Genomic DNA, 18,361 nt, shown 5'->3' on the forward strand with positions numbered 1-18,361 from the left:
GTGATCATTGTGGTCCTTTTCAACCCAGGCCATTCTGTGATTCTATGATTCTAGATTGTATTATATTGTATTGTGATTTATTATCTTCAATTCCAATTATATTGTATTATTTTGTGTGAAATCTGCCCGTGCTTGTTCTGCTTTCTGCTTTCTGCTCTGAGGAGGCTGCTCAGTACTGCAGTTATCTCTCCCTGAAGGAAGCTCCGCTGGCCTACTGCTTGATGCAGCCAGCTACTGCTGCTCAGCAATGAAGTCTGAAGAGCCACAGACTTCTAGGGGCCCCTTGGCACTGATTCTTTTGTGTTCCAGTGGCCAGCAGCAGCTCCTTAACTCTTCAGCAGCCAAGGCTCATTATCATTTTCCTATAATTAAATAGTGCTGCTTGTTCTTCTCATTAGATTATCACAGCAAATTGATGGTTATTTGAAGGAACTGCTGCAATAGGAGACAAAACACTGGCAACAGATAAAACAAAAGGATGCACACAAAGCTCTTTAATTAAACTCCACGAAAGTATATGAATTCTAACAGAGATTTTAGTTACCCTGCTGAGCCTCTGTCTGATTAGCTACAATGCATCTGCTAGCTTTCCTAGTATCCATCTGTACTGCTAAAGAGAAATTTATTCTGGCTACAGAAGATGACCTCAAAGGCGTCAGCTGTGGATAGCTTAATAGCTTATGTAAGTTGACATAGTGCTTCTGAGTTGTTCTTGCTATGTTCACAGAAAGAACCTCCCTCTTTACATAGAACAATGTCCTTAATATGCACACATACCTATGTGTGTGCATGTTTGTACACACAAAGAATGAGAGGCTAACATGAAAGCCAAAAGTGGTTGGAAAACTAAGGAAAAGGATTATTTCTCCAAGATGTTGAAAATCCTTGTAACCACAATTAATTATTCTTTGGCATGCATTGTCTGTTCTGCTCATCATCCCCCCCCCTCCTTCAGCATCCAGGTGCAGAAGCTACACTGAAAGCCAATGGATGGGACAAGACAAAGTCATGGGGCATATACTGCAAGGTATATTCATCTTAAGTTAGGCTGTTATTTTAAGTTTGATTTAAAATACAAAAGCAAAAAGAAAAAAAAAAAGAGAGAGAGTAGGAAACAAAACCAGATCTTTCATGAAGCATTTGCAAAAGCCATTGACACAAAACCATATGGGGCTTTCCATTCAGGTCATAAAGGATCTGGTTAAAATCGCATCAGTCCTTAATCCACAGGTAACTGGCAGCAGAGCACTCAATGACTTACTGTGGTACATTGCTGAGTGCTTATTACTATTGGAAGCTCTTAATCAATATACTTTTAATCACATGTACCTCACAGGATCTATACAGCCTATTGGGACGATACACAATTTATATGTTTATCATAATGAATCTCCTGCTGACATATTAAAAGCTGTTACCATCTAGCATCCAATTCAGAGGAATGTATTCAACGGAAGGAGGCCAGACTATTTAATGCACACATACAGCCTCAAAACACAACTGTTGTTCCCTGGGCTAAGTGCTGTGCAGTGTGGTTTTTCCTCAGAGCCCCAGGAACTTGGGCAGATGAAAGATCTCTTCCTTATCCCTCACGGAGCTCTGAAAATGTCCCAAGTTCTGCCTAATTTATACAACCCAATCCTCAGGGTCATCCTTGGTTGCCAATGTTCTACTGTGAAGGCTCTATTAAAGCTTTTATTTGTCCATAGAGGCTGCTGAAGAATGTCACAAGGTATTCCCATTTCCGAAGAAGATTATGCTAAGCATGAATGACACCTTAACATTATTCTGGATAAGGGTGTGCACTCCTATTTTGCCAAACTACTGACAGTCTGCAGAGAGTAAGCATTCCAGGGCCTGATTCCTGGCCACCTTCATGGAATGTAGCTGCAGATTTGTTACACTTGTAGCTTGGCAGTATTTAACATCAATTCTCTGTAATGTCATATGCAAATGAACAGGAAGCTCAAAACATCAGGAAAAAATACTGCATTGATTTTGCCTGTATATATCTCAGTCTCTGTCATCCCGCTGAGCAAGCTGAAGTCCAAGGCCAGATTTTTTTTTCTATAGTGATTAAATTATAATGAAAAAGTGGAGAATTGTAGTGCTGTATTGGCAGCATTACTTCTTTTTAACATTAAACAGTTATTTTACTGGTTACAGACAACTGCCCACCTACAAAAACTCCTTTGGCTTGGCCATGTTCTGAATGGTGTCCAAAAAACCAGCTGATTTTGACCAATAAAATCTTCCAACAGACCAGACCAATATTTTCCCATTGTGAAAATACAACTCAACAGGGTGTTCAATTTTTAATAATCACATGCAATCCTTATTACAAAACTGAAGTTGTTTTTGCAGCTGTCTCAGTCTGGGTAGAAAATGCTGTCCTCCACTTTAGCAACTCAAAACGTGGCAATTCAGTCTAGGTAACCTACGCAGCCAGTGACTCCACCTCACCCTCAAACACCTGAAGTGCATTGAGGTATTTCAATGGCATGTTCTTAAACCTTTCTCCCTTGCAGTTTCTCCCTGCAATTTCTTATTCCTTAAGTTGCTCAGTTCTTTCACCTGCTGTCTTACTTTGGTATAAAAGTATGTTTGAATTTGGGATTTAGGCACCACTGCTGTAACCACATAGAAACTAATTTCATGATGTGTTGCTTGCGATTACAGAAACGTAATTTCTGTATAGCATCCTGTCTGCTGACAGGGATCGGCGTTGCCCCCTGCAAAATGCTCCGAAGGCAAGCAGAACAGAAATTTCTGCTGCTGATAGCTAATTCCTTTCATCTTGGAAAGTTATAAGCTAAGTGGTACTTCTCCAGGTCTCAGCAACCTTCTGTTCAACATGATTTTCTCACATCAGGCAGTTTGAGGAATATGAGTCTGCTTCTCTATCTATTTTCAGCATTATGAAACCATCGCATAGAAATAAGCCACTGAACGTACGGAGCCCACAGACACGCTTGAAAACTGGAACAGCTGAAGCTCTTGATAAAAGTATCTGATGACTTATGCATAATGTAAGTTACACACTTTCCATTATAAGCTCAAAAATTGAGCCATATAACTGAAACGGGTAATAGTGCAGACGATGTACAGAACCGGGTCACCCTGGTAGCCCCGGCCTTCCTCTCAGACAAACCTCTTAGTGTTGCTGAGTTTTATAAAATCTCGTGAGCTATGAAGGACATGAATTGTCCCTGGAACCTGGGACTCAGTGGGATGCTGTGAAAAAACTAAATACATTAGGTTCTGTACATTCTGAAAAGTAGCATTGCAATGTACTAGCCCAAGAGGATTTCCAGAAGGAGGTTTGAGTGTTGCAGTACAATGGGGTCATAAGAAAGGGTTAACCCTGTTGTCCCATAAGGTTACACATTTTTGCAAGATTGAAAGGAAGGGAAAAACAGGTTCTAAAACTACACAATATGGTTAGTTTGTTCCAGTTAAAGCACTTCAGGTCTGAGCGCTTCTGCTAGGTGAAAGACTGTCTGAAAAAGCACTTCTAGGAGGCTTGTTCAGTAAATTGTTTTCCCATGTCTTTTTGAAGAAGGGTTCCTAGTATTTCTCAAAAGTTGGCATGGCAGTCCCCAGGTACATTGATACACTCAGTATGTACTGCTATAAGAGGCTTTTTTTAATGGAAATTTGAGCACCTGAGGCAACAGTGGTCCTCTATTTTGGAAACTAAGCAGACACTTTTGTCTGTGTTTACTCCTAAGGGAAAGTAATGTGATCATCACAGGACTGGGAGTTGCATCAATTTTAGAAGATATTGCTTTGAATTAACAGAAAACTGAGCAGAAAAATTCTTCTTCTGGAAATCCTGTTCTCAGCTGCTTATTTCTGTGTTGATATTCATTCTTTCCAAGTAAACAAAGCAATCAGCTCTTCTTACGAGCCAAGTGAATCAATGTTAGTGGAATGAAAACAGTTCTCTTACATACTAGTTTTTCCCCTACCCACAGACCTCCAAAATGGGCCCTAAACCCCACCTCTGAAAAAATATGGCTGCAGTGACCTTATACATTGAAATTAAAAGGATAATGACAGCAGGATTTCAACTTTCGTACTTAAAAAGTGTGTTTGAGTATGCCTTAGAAAGAATTCTATGTTCTAGTGGATATACGAAAAATTATGAAAACATGCTCTGAGTGCCTGGTGGGCAAAAGAGATATGAAATGTGCAGATGTATCAAAAATAGATGAGGATAAGCTAACATTTTGAAAAAAGAAGTGACTTTGTATGCAGTTCTGATGCTGCCTCAGTACTACAAGAAAGCAGCCAGTGTGGGAAGCCTTGTGTCAGATAAATCCAACTTCAAAATAAGAGGGAAGCAGGCCCTTAAGTCTCTTTGCCACATCAGAACTTAGCAAGCCCACTTTACCTTGCTTTCAAGACTCTCAATCTCACACTGATCTCCAGAAGCAACTGCTGTCTACAGGCTCTCATGCTAAGTGCAGACCTCGACAATACACTAAAACTTACCCAGATGTATTTTTAAGTAGATGCCAAGCAACCCACACAACAATGAAGACTGTAAGTTGTTTTTCATTGTCTGCAATGTAAAAGCCAGTAATGGTTCCTGGTAAAGTGCTATTTATAGCTGACACAACAGAAGGATGACCTCAGGCTGCACAAGTTGCAGGAAAATAAAGAGAGGTCCTCCTCCTAAGGTGGGAGAAGCTGGCCTTCCAAAATGTTGTGAGATTAGATGGTATCTTAAGGTCCCAGCTGTTTAGCACAGTTCTGCTCCAATTCCATAACAGCTAACTATGAAGGACACTATGTAGTGGAAGCTGGGCATGTAATTCAATAACAGCACAAGACCTGATTTTCTGTGTGCAGCCAGAACAGCAGTCAGTGTTATAACATACAACAGGAAGGGTTTTTCTTTTCTTATTAGAAACGTGATTAATTTGGGAATTTGCTACAACTATGCAACCACTGATATTCTCTGAGGAAGTGTTTTAGCCTAGTGCCAGTGACAGCCAAAGCAAAGACTGCCAGCTCCGTTGTGCTCTTCTATAATATCTGATAAGACTGCTGGCTACTGAATTAGCCCTTATATCTACAGCAGCTCTAGTATGTAAAGGGGAAATAAAAATCACCACATTTACATCACAGAATCACAGAATGGCCAGGGTTGGAAGGGGCCTCAAGGATGATGAATCTCCAACCCCCCTGCTGCATGCAGGGCCACCAACCTCCCCATTTAATACCAGACCAGGCTGCCCAGGGTCCCATCCAGCCTGGCCTTGAACACCTCCAGGGATGGAGCATCCATAACCTCTCTGGGCAGCTGTTCCAGCACCTCATCACTCTCTCTGTAAAGAACTTCCCCCTGACATCCAACCTAAACCTTCCCTCCCTCAACTTAAAATCATTTCCCCTGAAAAGCACTGAAAAGTAAAGATCTATACGCCACTCCACAGCTTACCTTCAGCCTCATGCTAGGCCCAGGTACTCTCAAACTCCTGAAGGGCAGTGAAGGCTTCACCCAGACAAACTCAGCTTCAGATACATCTCCCAGTTTGCCAGTTTCACACCATGTGCTATGGCTCACCTGCAATGCACGTGCCTTGTGTCAGGCACAGGTACACACTACCTAACTGGAGAATTTGCTACAGGAAATGACAGAAAGCTTAGGGCAGCATTACACCTCTAGGTTGGCCACGGAGGGAAAAATGATACCTTGCCTGGCATGAAGCCTACTGGTAAAAAGTTAACTCCTCTATGTATTTTGAACAACCAGAGTGAGCTAACACAAACTCAGTGCTTTGTGGTTTTACTGTACCTCCAAAACATGGCCAGAGCGTACACGAGTCTTATCATTACTGTCCTTATCTCCAAAATCTTCTACATGCATTTGATCTAGAATCTCCTTACCTCATGTAGCCCTGACCTCCCAGGATGGGTGCTGTTTACCCACACAGAAACAATGAGCCCATTTGTCTTGCAAGTAGATCTGGGCATGGGGCAGGTGGCACTTCTGCTCGCTGGCCCCAGCAGTGGTATTTGTTTCAAGCCAACTGCATTTCGGAACCTTAGAACAAGGCAGAGTATCCTTCTTTAACCTTATTTCCCTTTCCTTAAACTCATGCAAGCTTTCTCAAACCACTGACTGAAAAATGAGGAAGAAGTAAAAAAATACCAGTACCTGCATGCAAACATTCCAGGAGGGCTGCTCCAAAAGTAATGCCTCCTATTTTTATTATGTTTGCCCACAATGTCAGAGGCAGATGCTGGTGGTATGGCAGTAGAGGTTGAACCTTTCCACCAATATCTCATTAAATATTACTGCCATATGACAGATGGAAGCAAAGAGGCAGTCTGACAAAATGACATCTGATATGGAAGCGTAGATGAAGCAAAGGTGTGCCACTGAATTCATCCATGTGGGGAAAAAAAATGGCACCCATTGACATTCACTGATATTCGCTGGACACTGATGGAGGCCAAACAGGAGGTAGAGCAGTGATGGTGCATTTCAGCACTGGCAACAGCAACAGCGGGTCATCTATGCTTGTGCAGATTTTTACGAGCAGGGCATGTGGGCTCTTGTTCATGGATGGTGAAAATGTATAGCTAATGGTGGTGACAGTGTTGAAAAATGGTGTTTTGTAGCTGAGACTTTGCTCTATCAAAGAGTGTTATTGGGCTCTTTGTATTTGTTGTAGTTTACGTGGAAATAAATAGGAACCATTATTTTCAGAGTGACCTACATATATGCTCACATGGGCAAACTTGTAAATAATTGCAAGATAATTCATGGGAAACACTTACAAAAATATAGTGCCAGAAATAGCAAAGTACCCAAAACACTTCATCAAGGATACTTTATCATTATAAACTTTTATTTTCTTTCTGTATTTTTTTTTCCACTTTTTTTTTTTTTTTTCCTTCACAGCTTAACTGTAGTAACTTACTTTCTACAGTGGGAACAGTGGGCAGAAGGCCAGGCTCAGGCCATTCCCATTCTCACATGTTTCCATTAAGCTCTCACTTAAACGTCATTGTTTTCCTAAATTGCTCCCAGAAACCTAATTTGCATTCAGTATCAATCCAGTGTAAGTATAACTTTCCTTCCCTTGTACTAATTGTTTTTTCAAAGATGTTTTCGACAAATGTGTGATAAAAACTTCTGGAATGTACCATTTGAGATGTCCTGCTGAGTTTTTGCTAACATTTGCTAAGAAATCCCATGAGAGCCTTTAACACAAGTTAACATTTTTTTGTATGTGTCATCCTGCAAGTCTTCACAGCAGAAGCTCATAACCAAGTCTTACTGTGACTTTAAAGCTCCAAGTCTTGTTCTAGATATCTGCTTTATGTTTGCTGACATCGCTGAGTGCCCAGAATTTGGCTGGCTCTGACCAGATCTAAGCACAAACGCAAACTGAAGTGAATGACGCAGGACTTACTTTTTCCTCCTTTATACTTCCTTAACAAATAGAAATTTAGCAGCATGTGCACAAGGAAAGTGATGCAACAAAAGAAAAGAATCCCCCAAACCACAACCAGCACGAACCACCCACTCACATGCCAGTTGTTTTCTAAAGTGAGTTCTACAGCTAACAAAGGAGACAGATGGGGAGTCCTGAAACATGAAGTCTGTTCTATCCACATAAACATCACGCCCTGGGAGGCAGTGGCATGTTGTGCTTCAGGTCTGTTCAAAAAAAAGAAAAAAAAGAAAAAAAAAAGTCCCATTTCAAATGGACCATTGGAGTTTGTAGTCTAGAGGAGGACAGAGTGAGAGTAACTTTACATGTCTTTTACGGCAGTAATCCCAAGCTGCTCAGAGCAGAGCACTGTGGTATCATGAAACCTGGTCGTTCAGCAATATCCTGCCTGCACTGTGGGCTGTGACCCCTGCCTGCAGCTCCTGAGCACAGTGCATCTCTGAAGCTGTGTCGAGGTCTCTGAACGGCTTTAAAGCTCTGCTCTGCAGTGGTTGCACAACTGTACTGTTTTCAGGCACGTATTGGTCTGGCCACGGCATGCTGCTGCAACTATGTGATTGCAGTCAAGTGGTAGAGCAAGAGACTTTCCAGAGCTGTACCAGCAAGAGGCGGTTCAGCTCTAAGCTTTACGCAATCCTTGTCTTTTGGCCCAAAGCACGGTTCTCCAGCAGCTCCAGATGATGTAAATCATCCCTTTCCTTGCAAAAGTGCTCATGCCGCTGCACAGCAAGCCAGGTCAGCAACGTAAGCCAGCTCAAAAGAAATCCCATCAAAAGGTACTAGTGGTGCCAGCAAAAGCCAGAGATGGAAGGAGGCAGAAGAGAAAGGCAGAAGCCTTTGTTTAAATCTGTTTGGGCCTCTATAGCCACTCCTGGTGCTGCAGTGTTGATTCCAGTTTCTGGGGAATTAGTTTCAGCCTACAGAAACTATTGTGACAGAAGACATGTTTTCTTAAGAGGAACAGTTGAGCTGCAGCTATTCTATTTTGAAATGAAAAAGTTTAGTCTGACAATAACTGATGGAAAAGGTAAGAAAAGAAAGAAAAAAAATGAGCAAAAAGATTACATGGCATCCTCATGCTTACTGCTCTTGCTTTAAGATCATAGTGCACAACAGAATAAAGTCATTTACTTAACATTTATCTTTTTTTCCTTAGGTCTTTGTCTTATTTAAATCTTGTCTCATAATAACAATTAATTGGAATTGGGCATTGGTATGGAAAGAACTACCCAAAGTATTCCTTCTCCAATGGGACAAAACTTTTGTTTTATAACTAACTTTGGAGAGCCTAAGAAAAGAGGAGAAAAGTTTTTTGCTCGTCTGTTGCCATTACACCAGCCTGAAATAAGAATAACATGTCTAGATAACTGAATTCTGACAATTGGAAAATCAGTTCAGTTAGAACTGTCATTTTTTTTTTTAAAGCAAGGAGACCTTGTCAGTTCTACCTGTCAAGTGAATTTGGACCAGATTGTAGAATGTTTCAAGGAAACAAAAATAAATATGTTCCCTCCTTGGATATTTTCTCCCAAAGGAGCCAAATTTCATCTCCTCCTTTCCTTGGTCACGAGCACACCATGGAGGACCACAGCACAAGCCTGTCCCTAGGACCAGACTTAACTACTAAAACTATTCCAAGGCTTTTGCTCGTGTCACTGCTCTGAGTGGGAACCACCAGAACTGCAGCTTCTTGGATTTCCTGGCAGATAAGACAGCAGTTATGAGTAGCCCCAGCTTTCCTGCATTTGCACCGATATGAAATATAACTGGCAGCTATTCCAATTTCATTATTCTTAGCTAGATGAGTCAGTAAGTGTGGAAGGAGAAATGAAATGGGCAGCTAGTCAACACACAAAAAAATTACATCTTGAGAGGCCAAGAAAGCATTTATATGCTGATGACTCAATTTTTACAGCAGTGTAGGCAACAAGAAAAGGAAATACACTATTGAACCCTCTTATATGGCAACAACTTTGATGTGAAGGGCTGAAATAATACTGTCCTCCTTGCTGTGACTCAGAAAGTTGTAACCCTGGGTTTCCAAACTCATTGAAGAATACACGAGCATAGAAGGCTTCTGTAAGACGCAGGGCAGGTAAGCATCTTTCAAAGACCATGGAAAGAAACACAGCTGACAGAAGGTTACCCCAGAAGCTCTGCCACTGACATACAACACATGTAAGGCTCATTCACCTCTACAGTGGTCTGCTGTACAGTACAAGATAGGAACTTCTTATCAGCTGCTCAGTATTTGCTTTTCTTCTCGCATAACAGAAGTTCCATGCAGAAGGCTCCTAGATGGTGGGAGCAATCCATGCTATCACTGCCCTGCAGTGGTCCTCCTCGCATTGTTTCTGGTTTTCCCCACAGATGCATGGATTTCTGGTTTCTGGTTTTCCCCACAAGGCTATGGATCATCCAGGTCTGATTTTAACATGTCAGTATAACTTGACAGAAACTGAAAATTGATCACTGTGCATAATTATTCAGTTTTAACAATTTTCAGTATGCAATCCCAGTAAATCCGTAGATAGAAACAGTAAATATAGCAAATTGACTGCCAGCTAGGCTTGGTTTACTTGATCCCCTTATTAGTGGTCCTCAGATCAACTGAACACTTCCAGTTTAGGTTCAAATCAGTTCAAATAAAAATGAACCCCTTCTTGCCTACCAATAACGTGTCAGATGATTAAGGCTCACAGGGCATGCAAAAAACCGGGAACTATCTTGATCTTTTAAACAAAAGTGGAGGTGAAAAATTTATTTCGGAATTAGGTAGAGTATGAAGATTTCTGGAACTTGAACATATTTGGAGAAAGAAAGAAATAAACAGCCCAAAACAAGGCAGTGTCTCCTTTTAGAGCTGGTAGGGAGGAGATAGGGAAGTGTGGGAGATTCAGATCTGTATCAAGTAATTTATTTCTCACTGAGCCAAAGCTGCTAGCTGCTGTTAGGCTCTGTTTATTCTTCTGCTAGACACCATCATTCAGTTTGCTCTTTCTGCCTACCAAACAATCCGAGCAGGACAGAAGCAAATTAAGGCACCTGTGGCATAACCTGTTATCTTTCTCTATTTCCTTAATACTATTGTAATACAAGCTGTCCTTTGAATAGGAACATCCTTTCCTCTGTTATTGGTTATCTGTGTGGTTGATTCAGTAAGTTGCACACTTGTTTCCTTCTGCTGTCTCATACTAATACTCTGCAGACCACATCAATTTATAATCTCTTGTATAGAGATCTTAAAGTAAATGATTGATAGATGTTGACTTTTATGGCTCACAAAGCCACTCGTGGATAACAAATTTAATACACTCAACTGACATCAATGATGTATTTTATCTCCTGCTTTGAATTACTGGATTTCTGGAGTTCACAGTAAAATAGCACTACAGAAGAAGCCTTTTAATTCTGTTTATTAGGAAATGGGAGTTTCTAAAATTAGCCCAAAAGCTGCATTGACCAGGCACTGCACAGTTGTCAGTGTAGAGACACTGCAAGGTGATAGCTTCCAAGAACTGATATCTCTGGGAGATCAGCTCCAAAAGGAGAGTAGCATTTTTGTTTTCAGAGAAGCAGCCACTGCAATCAGACTAATATTCTCTTTCTGAAGACACGTCATCTTCTATAAAACAAAATGAGGTGCCAACAGACTGGGCAAGGCTGCTTCTGCTGAAGAAAGGAAAAGAGAACGAGGGCTCACAGGGAAAGATTGGAAAGGAGGTACACAAAGAACAAATTGTCCAAATTTGCAGTCCTTAAATACTATGTGTTAATTACTGAATGGATTGAGCTAGTTTCTTTGCTGGTCACAGCTCACTCGCTTTACCTAAGAAGCGTAATGTTTGACAAAATAGGCTGATAGGCAACAAAAAGTTAAAGCATCCTCCTCCATAAAACTGCACACACCTGATCACAGTGAGAACTCAGATGAGGCAGACTGCTTTTCTCCAGCTGTGGTACCACAGGGAAGGACCTAGTGGGGTGAAATGAACTGCTCCAATGCACCACGGTAAAGAGGCATGAGCAGCTGGGAAGGGTGCCTATGCAGCAAGGCGTTCCAAGCACCATAAAACAGTTTTCGTCTTTACAGTATACAGTAATGAGCTCTTAACTATGCAAAGTCAAATTTCCCATGATGTCAGGACTTCACTGCATTAATTTCTTTCAGACCCCCAACTCACAGTATTGCCAAACAATTACAACCCCTTTTGTTGTGCATTTTATCATCCCCAAGGTTCTCCTGTAATCTGTAACTCATTGCCAACTAACCATTTGTACACCCATCCTCACAAACACCACCCAGGAAGGGAGTAGACAGTATTTTATGCTCAGCTGAGCACAACTAGCCTGTTCTCACACTCAGCAACAGACGGGACATAGAAAGCATGCAAGCTGTAAGCATGAGTTTGAATCACACCCTGGTCACTAGCATGGAATTTTGTCCCATTACCTACAACCAGCACTCATCAAACCATCCAAAGCAGAATGTACTCCATAAAATCTCACATTTGCAGTGCTTTTCAATAACAGCTATCATTACTAACTAGCTTCCAATAAAACAAAGATGCAAAGAAGATGCTTAAATATCAGCCTCTCTCCACTTGTGGGATATAATTCACATACCCTGCCTCTCCCCACTCAGTGAAATAAACGTTAAACAAAAAGCAGATTTTTCCTCTCAGTCTGGTTAGGTTTTTCCAGAGGAATCTTCATCTTGGACCCTTGGAACATAGACAGAGTATTCAAAAAAAAAAAAAAAAAAAAAAAAAAAAAAAAAAAAAAAGAAAAAGAAAAAGAAAAAGAAGAGAAGAAGTTCAGCTGCAAATAGAAGATGAAACTGTATGATAGTAGAGGTGTGTGATGCTTCACTAGCTGCTGGTTTTGGGGTGCATATATACATCCCTGCTTCATTCCTGTATTTCAGTCTGCTCTCAAACATCTAATTTAGACACTCTGGATTTTTTCATTACATAACAAAATGCAATTTACTCTGAACAGCAATATAAGAGTGAGCAACTACTCACTGCAGGCAGAGAAAGAGGACGCACAAGGCAGATATTACGATCCTTTTTAGGTGATCAGCTCCCACATGAAAGAATATGTCATACCTCTTTGATCGTCTTAACACCTTAATCACTGGACCATATCCTCACCTTCCTATTTCTTACCCTACCTCCCTAACAAGATCACAAGGAAAGTCAGACACATTATCTAACTATTCCTTTTAGCTTCTGACATTGCCAGGGGAGATTCGATCAAGCAGAGTGTTAAGGAAATGGGAAGTCTGCAGAGATGGTGAAAAGGCCTGAGAGGCTGTGAAAGGGAAGAACAAAGAGATCTGAGGATCTTTTCTGCCATCATGTTTGATGAGCTTTTTGACTGAAACACGGGCACTTTCACTACTTTTCAAACACCCAACTTGTCACAACACAGCACAATGAGACCTACAATATAAATGGCCCTTACCCAAAACTGCTTCCCAGGTGGGAGTTAACAGACTTTGGTATACCTGCAAGTGCAGGGACACAATTATATATTAAGATTTTTTTTTTTGGTAGCAGGCTTTAAAATAGATGGTCACAATTCTTCTCCTCTCCAAGAAGTGCTGAAGCATCTTACATATTTTGCAGAAAAAAAAAAAAAAAAAATAAATCACTTTGATGTTATGTAAAAGGCTGCATGGATGCAATATGTGACAAAAAGACCCCTAACGATATTTGCAGAAACACTTCCCAGCACCATTCTAACATTAATTATCTGGCTATTATCCAGCAGATAAACCCTGCCTCTGAACAAATCAAATGTTTTGCAGCCAGTCCCTAATGCTGTCGGCTGTGCCTCCTGGTTCAAACCTGCTTTGCAACTTTTGCACTAACATTTTTCATTTTGTACCCTGGCTTTACAAAGCCTTTACTGCCTCTCATTTTTTTTTTTTTTTTTTTTCCTGTTTTTGATTTCTAAGGGCTTAGTTTCTCTCTATACAATAAAATAAACCTCACAGATAGGCCAATGCCTACTCACTCCTCCAAATTCTCAGAGCTTTCTACTTGCCTTACTTCCTGAAATGACACACATCTTGTAGTTAAAAAAGATAGACTGGTTAGTAACACACAAATGTTCGCAGACATAACTTCTTTACAGAGAAGCAGATCACACCACTCTCCCTGTGTACTTAAGCATAGTGGGAGGCTGTAGTTTTTAACGTCAGTTCTGTGTCTGGGTAAGAGGGGCTGTATTTCCACTCTTGGAGCAGCAAGAGATTAGCAGCTTGAAATCACTTTGACAGTTTCAGTTACTCTATAGCATACCACAGGGAGCTTTAATTCCAACCTGTGAAATTGTAATTGCTTCCCGAGAGGAGTGGAAGGATTCTGAGTAATGGCCACAGCCAAACTCCGTGTCAGGGTTGCCAGTTGCTGCCACTTCAGATATTACTTGCTGTTAGTCAAAAATCACTCCAGCTTTCTGTATGGGAGGCTGAACTGGGGAGTGAATTAAATTAACAGAAGCTATCAGATGTTCAGATGTGCAGGCAATGATGTGATAGGGGGGATGAACTCTCCTCAAAAGGTACTTTCTCCTTTCTCTTTCTTGCTTTATCAAACAATCCTTACGTAAAACACATCTTTTATTTCATACTCCTTTTCTAAGCAAGTATGCCATTAATGGGAAACTGCAATAAAAAAGATTAAATGACAAATTCCTCCAGCATCCAAAATCATGCAGAAGTAAACACAGAAAGCATGCACTTAGTATTTTTCAGAAGAGATTTAGGATGTCCTTGATATTTAAGTCTTGTGATTTGCAAGATTCCTCACTGAAAACAGCCAAAGAGAACTCAAATCTGGGACGGACAGTAAGAAAAATGGCTGAGCCTTTCTTGGCACCAAAAAGAAACACTATGCTAAAAAGCAGAATGAAAACAAAAAAAAGAGCACTGAATGTAGAGCTCTTATTAGCCAGACACACTCTATAGTGACCAGTATGTTTATGCATCTGGTAGAGTGAGATAACCGACTGTGGGGAAAATTCTCCTGCAACGTCCTCATTAATTTAGAGTGCAGTAGATTTCTCAGACGTAGATTTTTCTCTGGAGTAGATTTTCTCTCTGACTGCTTCTAAAAAGAATACACAATATAAGTAAGCCTCAAACGTACTGCTGATTTAATTTTAATTTTTAATTCTTAATTCTGATGTAATCTAAGGAGCCACCTGGCCAGGCACCGAGAAGCATTCAGGGAATGAAACAGGGACAGAACTCATAGATCAGATACATTCAGGTCAACCTGTTCCAGAAAGGAGAGAAAGCTTCTTCAAAGTCTCAGATGTAAACTAATAGAAATGCATGAAAAACACACTACTCCTCTACAATACAAAGTGTCAGAAAGCCCTCTTCAAATCTAAAGGAAAATAATAAAACACTTGATATACAACACTTCCTACTTATCAGTGGAAAGTTCAGTTTAAGGATATACTGCATCTGTGGGCACTGTCACTTACTGAAAAGTTTTCTGTGCCCTCTTTTCATATACTGCATTATTTCCAAGAAAATAAGCTGGTTCCATTAACACCAACGGAATCTGAATCACAAGCTTCATAAATCTCTGCAACAGCTGATGCAATGAGTCTGTAATTACTATGATTAGATAAGCTAGAGTGGCTGACAGTGAGAGTGCTGGAGGCATAGCACAAATCTACATAGCTTATTCCTATCAAATGCAAAAATTTGGCTTAGATGTAATGATTTTGTCAACTCACAGTTTTCCTGTGATATACGGCACTTTCCTGCAAATTTCACCTCCTGGAATCAAGTCTTCCTTCCTTCTTTCCTTCCTTCCTGCCTTCCTTCTTTCCTTCCTCCCTCTCTCCTTTCCTTCCTTTCCTTCCTTCCTCCCTCCCACCCTCCCTCCCTTTCTCCTTTTTTAACAATTCCAGATTTGTTAAAAATGTGAATGACTGATTGTCACATATTTCTGGTTGTAAAGAAAAACCTGGAGAGCAAGCAGAAACAAATCAAGAGCACAGGATTTTGTTTTCTTTCCTTTTTTTTTTTAAAAATCTCAACATTTTTGAGTTTTGGCTCATAACTGTTAATGATTGCAATAAGCAAAATAGTATTTAATTCATTACACACCTAAACTCTTGGAGACATTTGTTGATACATCCTACAGGCTGTACTGGAAGCACTGTGGTGGAACTTATTGATTAATTGCCTGTATCTATGATAAAACCTCAACTTAAACAGCACAAAGCATTCTTCCTAGGGGATTATTTGTCTGCACTGTAGAGCCACGTGTGGAACACAGACTCAGTCCTACACTAACATACTGAAAACACTGTTCCTGCTTTAAGATTTAAAGCAGGCTTTGCAAGTGGTAGTTTGGATGAAGATCTGTAAAGGTGACAACAATTTCATGTATTTAACAGCAGGGAAGACTTCATTCCCTGACTGAATAGCACAACCTGAGATGTACAGAGACCTTGTAGTGACAAGAATGGCTTGCAGGATGCAATTAGAGATTTGGAATGGGCAAAACGTAGCTTTCCCACTAAAGGAGCAATATTGTCTTACACACAGTATGATCTAGTACACAGCTAATATGAGATTCAATTTGTTTCTCTGAGCACTGTACTGTCTATGGAGATTGTATTAAACCCACCCTTTAGGAGAACTCTACCACTGGAATTCCCATTCAACAATAAAAACAACAACTGTCTTTGTAAAAAAATGATTTTTGCTGTATCAACAAAGCTTAGTAACTCCTTCTGAAGTTGACAGGCAAAATGGCAGACCAAGAATTCTTTCAGACAGGAGAACAAAATCAATAGCAACAAATGATGAATTTTAATGGCCGAGCAGCGTTTGATTCTAATGTAAAAAGATACATATCACACTGCATTAAGCAAAATCTTTAAGGAAGCTGTAAATGTTCTGCACATAAAAGATTGGCAACAAGACTCAATTGAAGGATTTATTAAAAGCTTTATGAGTTTTCTGCACACAATTCAACCTGCCACGGCAGTTACAAAAAGAGTAAGCAATGCAAACATTGCATCATTTTAGAAAAACGAAGAGGAAGAAAGATACAATAAACTTCTCTGCCAAACAAAGATCTCAAACTTCAGGTCTCCCAGAGCTTATTAGCATTCTCTCCTATGAATGACAGGAAAGGCATAGAGTGAGTAGAAATTATTGCTCAATTTATATCACTTTTTACCTTTTTAAGAGAGAGAGAATTGTTGGTCTAAGTGTTTTCTCTGAAGATTTTAAACAGCAATTTTATTTTTTTATTATGAAAACCGCACTCAATTCACAGTTCTCTTTTAACTCCTCCATAGTAAACCATAGCAAGAAATGCCAGTAGAGCCAGGCTGACAGACAGTATCTTCAGTCCACTTCCTTCTTGGTGCCATGGGAGATGCAAAGCCATCCAGGGGATGAGTGCTGCTTTCACTGGGATCTCAGCAGATGGACGTGCTTTCCACTTTGTGCCATTCCGTGCATGCCTGAACTCCTGTGAAGAAATGCATACATTAAGATTGAAACTTTGCTATCTATTTCTGATTGTACATATCAAATACAAATAAAATCTCCCTTTGCATTGACGTTCAAGATAATACACCTTTTCGATACAAATTCAATTTGCACGGCATTAACATCTGGTCATCTGTTTTTCATACAGAATTCTTACCAATGCCATACAAAGTCAATCTTTCTAACGGAATTAAGTGCCACCTCAATGAAGCCGTTAGCAATAGAAACAGATCTCCCAATAGAAACCTTCTCATTCAGCATACTGAATCCCAGTTCCCGGGTGTGCCTGCCATTACTACTCTCAACCTGACTGCAAGCACCAAGATCCTCCAGAACATGTGAACTTCTAACTGCGGCCCAAGTTACAGATGTTGAATCACCATTTCAGCTTAAATCCAAGTGGAAAGAGTAAGATATTCCTCTGTCTTGCAACCTTATTCAGTTCGGCATGCTAGCCATAGAGATATTTTAAAGTAAGAGCATCTATTAAAACTGTAATCTGATCACATTTACAAGAGGTGTAAGTGGAAAAGAAAGTAAAAGGTGTAATTACACAAAGGTGACATGATCTTGCATCAGAAAATTCAATACTTCTGTTCAAAATTTCTTTCATCTTCTCTTTATCTCAATAATGAATTCAACTGAACTCAGCCTGGTCTATAATTGGTCTGAAATTTTTCCGGGTAAAAAAGATTTAGATGAATCCCCCTCCTTTTTTTTTTTTTACATTTTATAGGAAACAAGTCAGGCACACAGAAAGTACCTCTCTGGATAATCCTGCATTTCCAAGCAGCTGGAACAGGGGCACATGAAAGCACAGACTAGATGCTTGATTCCCTCCTTCACCAAACAAATTGCTGGGTAAATTTAAGGAAATATCAGAGCTCCAAGACATATGCTTGCCTAAGGAAGTGTGATTGCACAATTCAGATTGTCTGCAACTGCCTCTTGTTTCACACTTCAGGAATCAGTTCCATTATAGCAACTGCAGAAGGAAACTAATGATTGCTACGGGTTAGGTGAGCAAGCATCAAAGGGGTAAATGACAGCCTGACTTACGTGTTATTTTAATATCTGAGGTATTTTTGATTTAGATCACAATTCACATAGGTAGAAGGCTACTGAAAAAGTGACATATGAATGGAGGAGGAGTTCTTACATGTACTACACCCAGAAGATCATCAGCTGGGTGAAGAGAAGAAAAGGAAACAGGTAAGCAATTTGGAGTATAGTTCTCTGAAGCATAAGGCATGGCAACAACACCAAAACTATCAACACATTGCTCCATATAACAACTATATATATCCATATAACAACTATAACCAATGAATTTTTAGTTACTGGCCAC

At 40.2% G+C, this 18,361-nt stretch overlaps 1 protein-coding gene and 1 long non-coding RNA gene across 8 annotated transcripts in view; both read right to left on the minus strand.

Annotated features, from left to right (window-relative positions):
* The window catches only part of LOC109366563 (uncharacterized), an 85,424-nt gene extending 79,728 nt beyond the window's left edge, over positions 1-5,696 (minus strand). For 2 of the 6 annotated variants that reach the window (XR_004159104.2, XR_014882255.1), the window contains exon 1: positions 5,450-5,692. This is a non-coding gene — a long non-coding RNA (uncharacterized LOC109366563). Of the gene's footprint in view, positions 1-5,449 lie in introns of all 6 variants that reach the window. The other 4 variants (XR_014882253.1, XR_014882254.1, XR_014882251.1 and 1 more) reach the window with 4 other exon arrangements.
* Positions 5,697-16,437: 10,741 nt separating this feature from the next.
* CDKAL1 (CDKAL1 threonylcarbamoyladenosine tRNA methylthiotransferase) overlaps positions 16,438-18,361 on the minus strand; it is a 367,634-nt gene continuing 365,710 nt past the window's right edge. For both annotated transcript variants that reach the window (XM_085220113.1, XM_085220114.1), the window contains one exon: positions 16,438-16,993. In XM_085220113.1, coding sequence (XP_085076239.1) covers positions 16,790-16,993 — 204 coding nt within the window. In that variant the 3' untranslated portion in view covers positions 16,438-16,789. The remainder of the gene's footprint in view (positions 16,994-18,361) is intronic.

Source organism: Meleagris gallopavo, chromosome 3, assembly GCF_905368555.1.
Source record: "Meleagris gallopavo chromosome 3, MGAL_WU_HG_1.1, whole genome shotgun sequence".
NCBI classification, from domain to species: domain Eukaryota; kingdom Metazoa; phylum Chordata; class Aves; order Galliformes; family Phasianidae; genus Meleagris; species Meleagris gallopavo.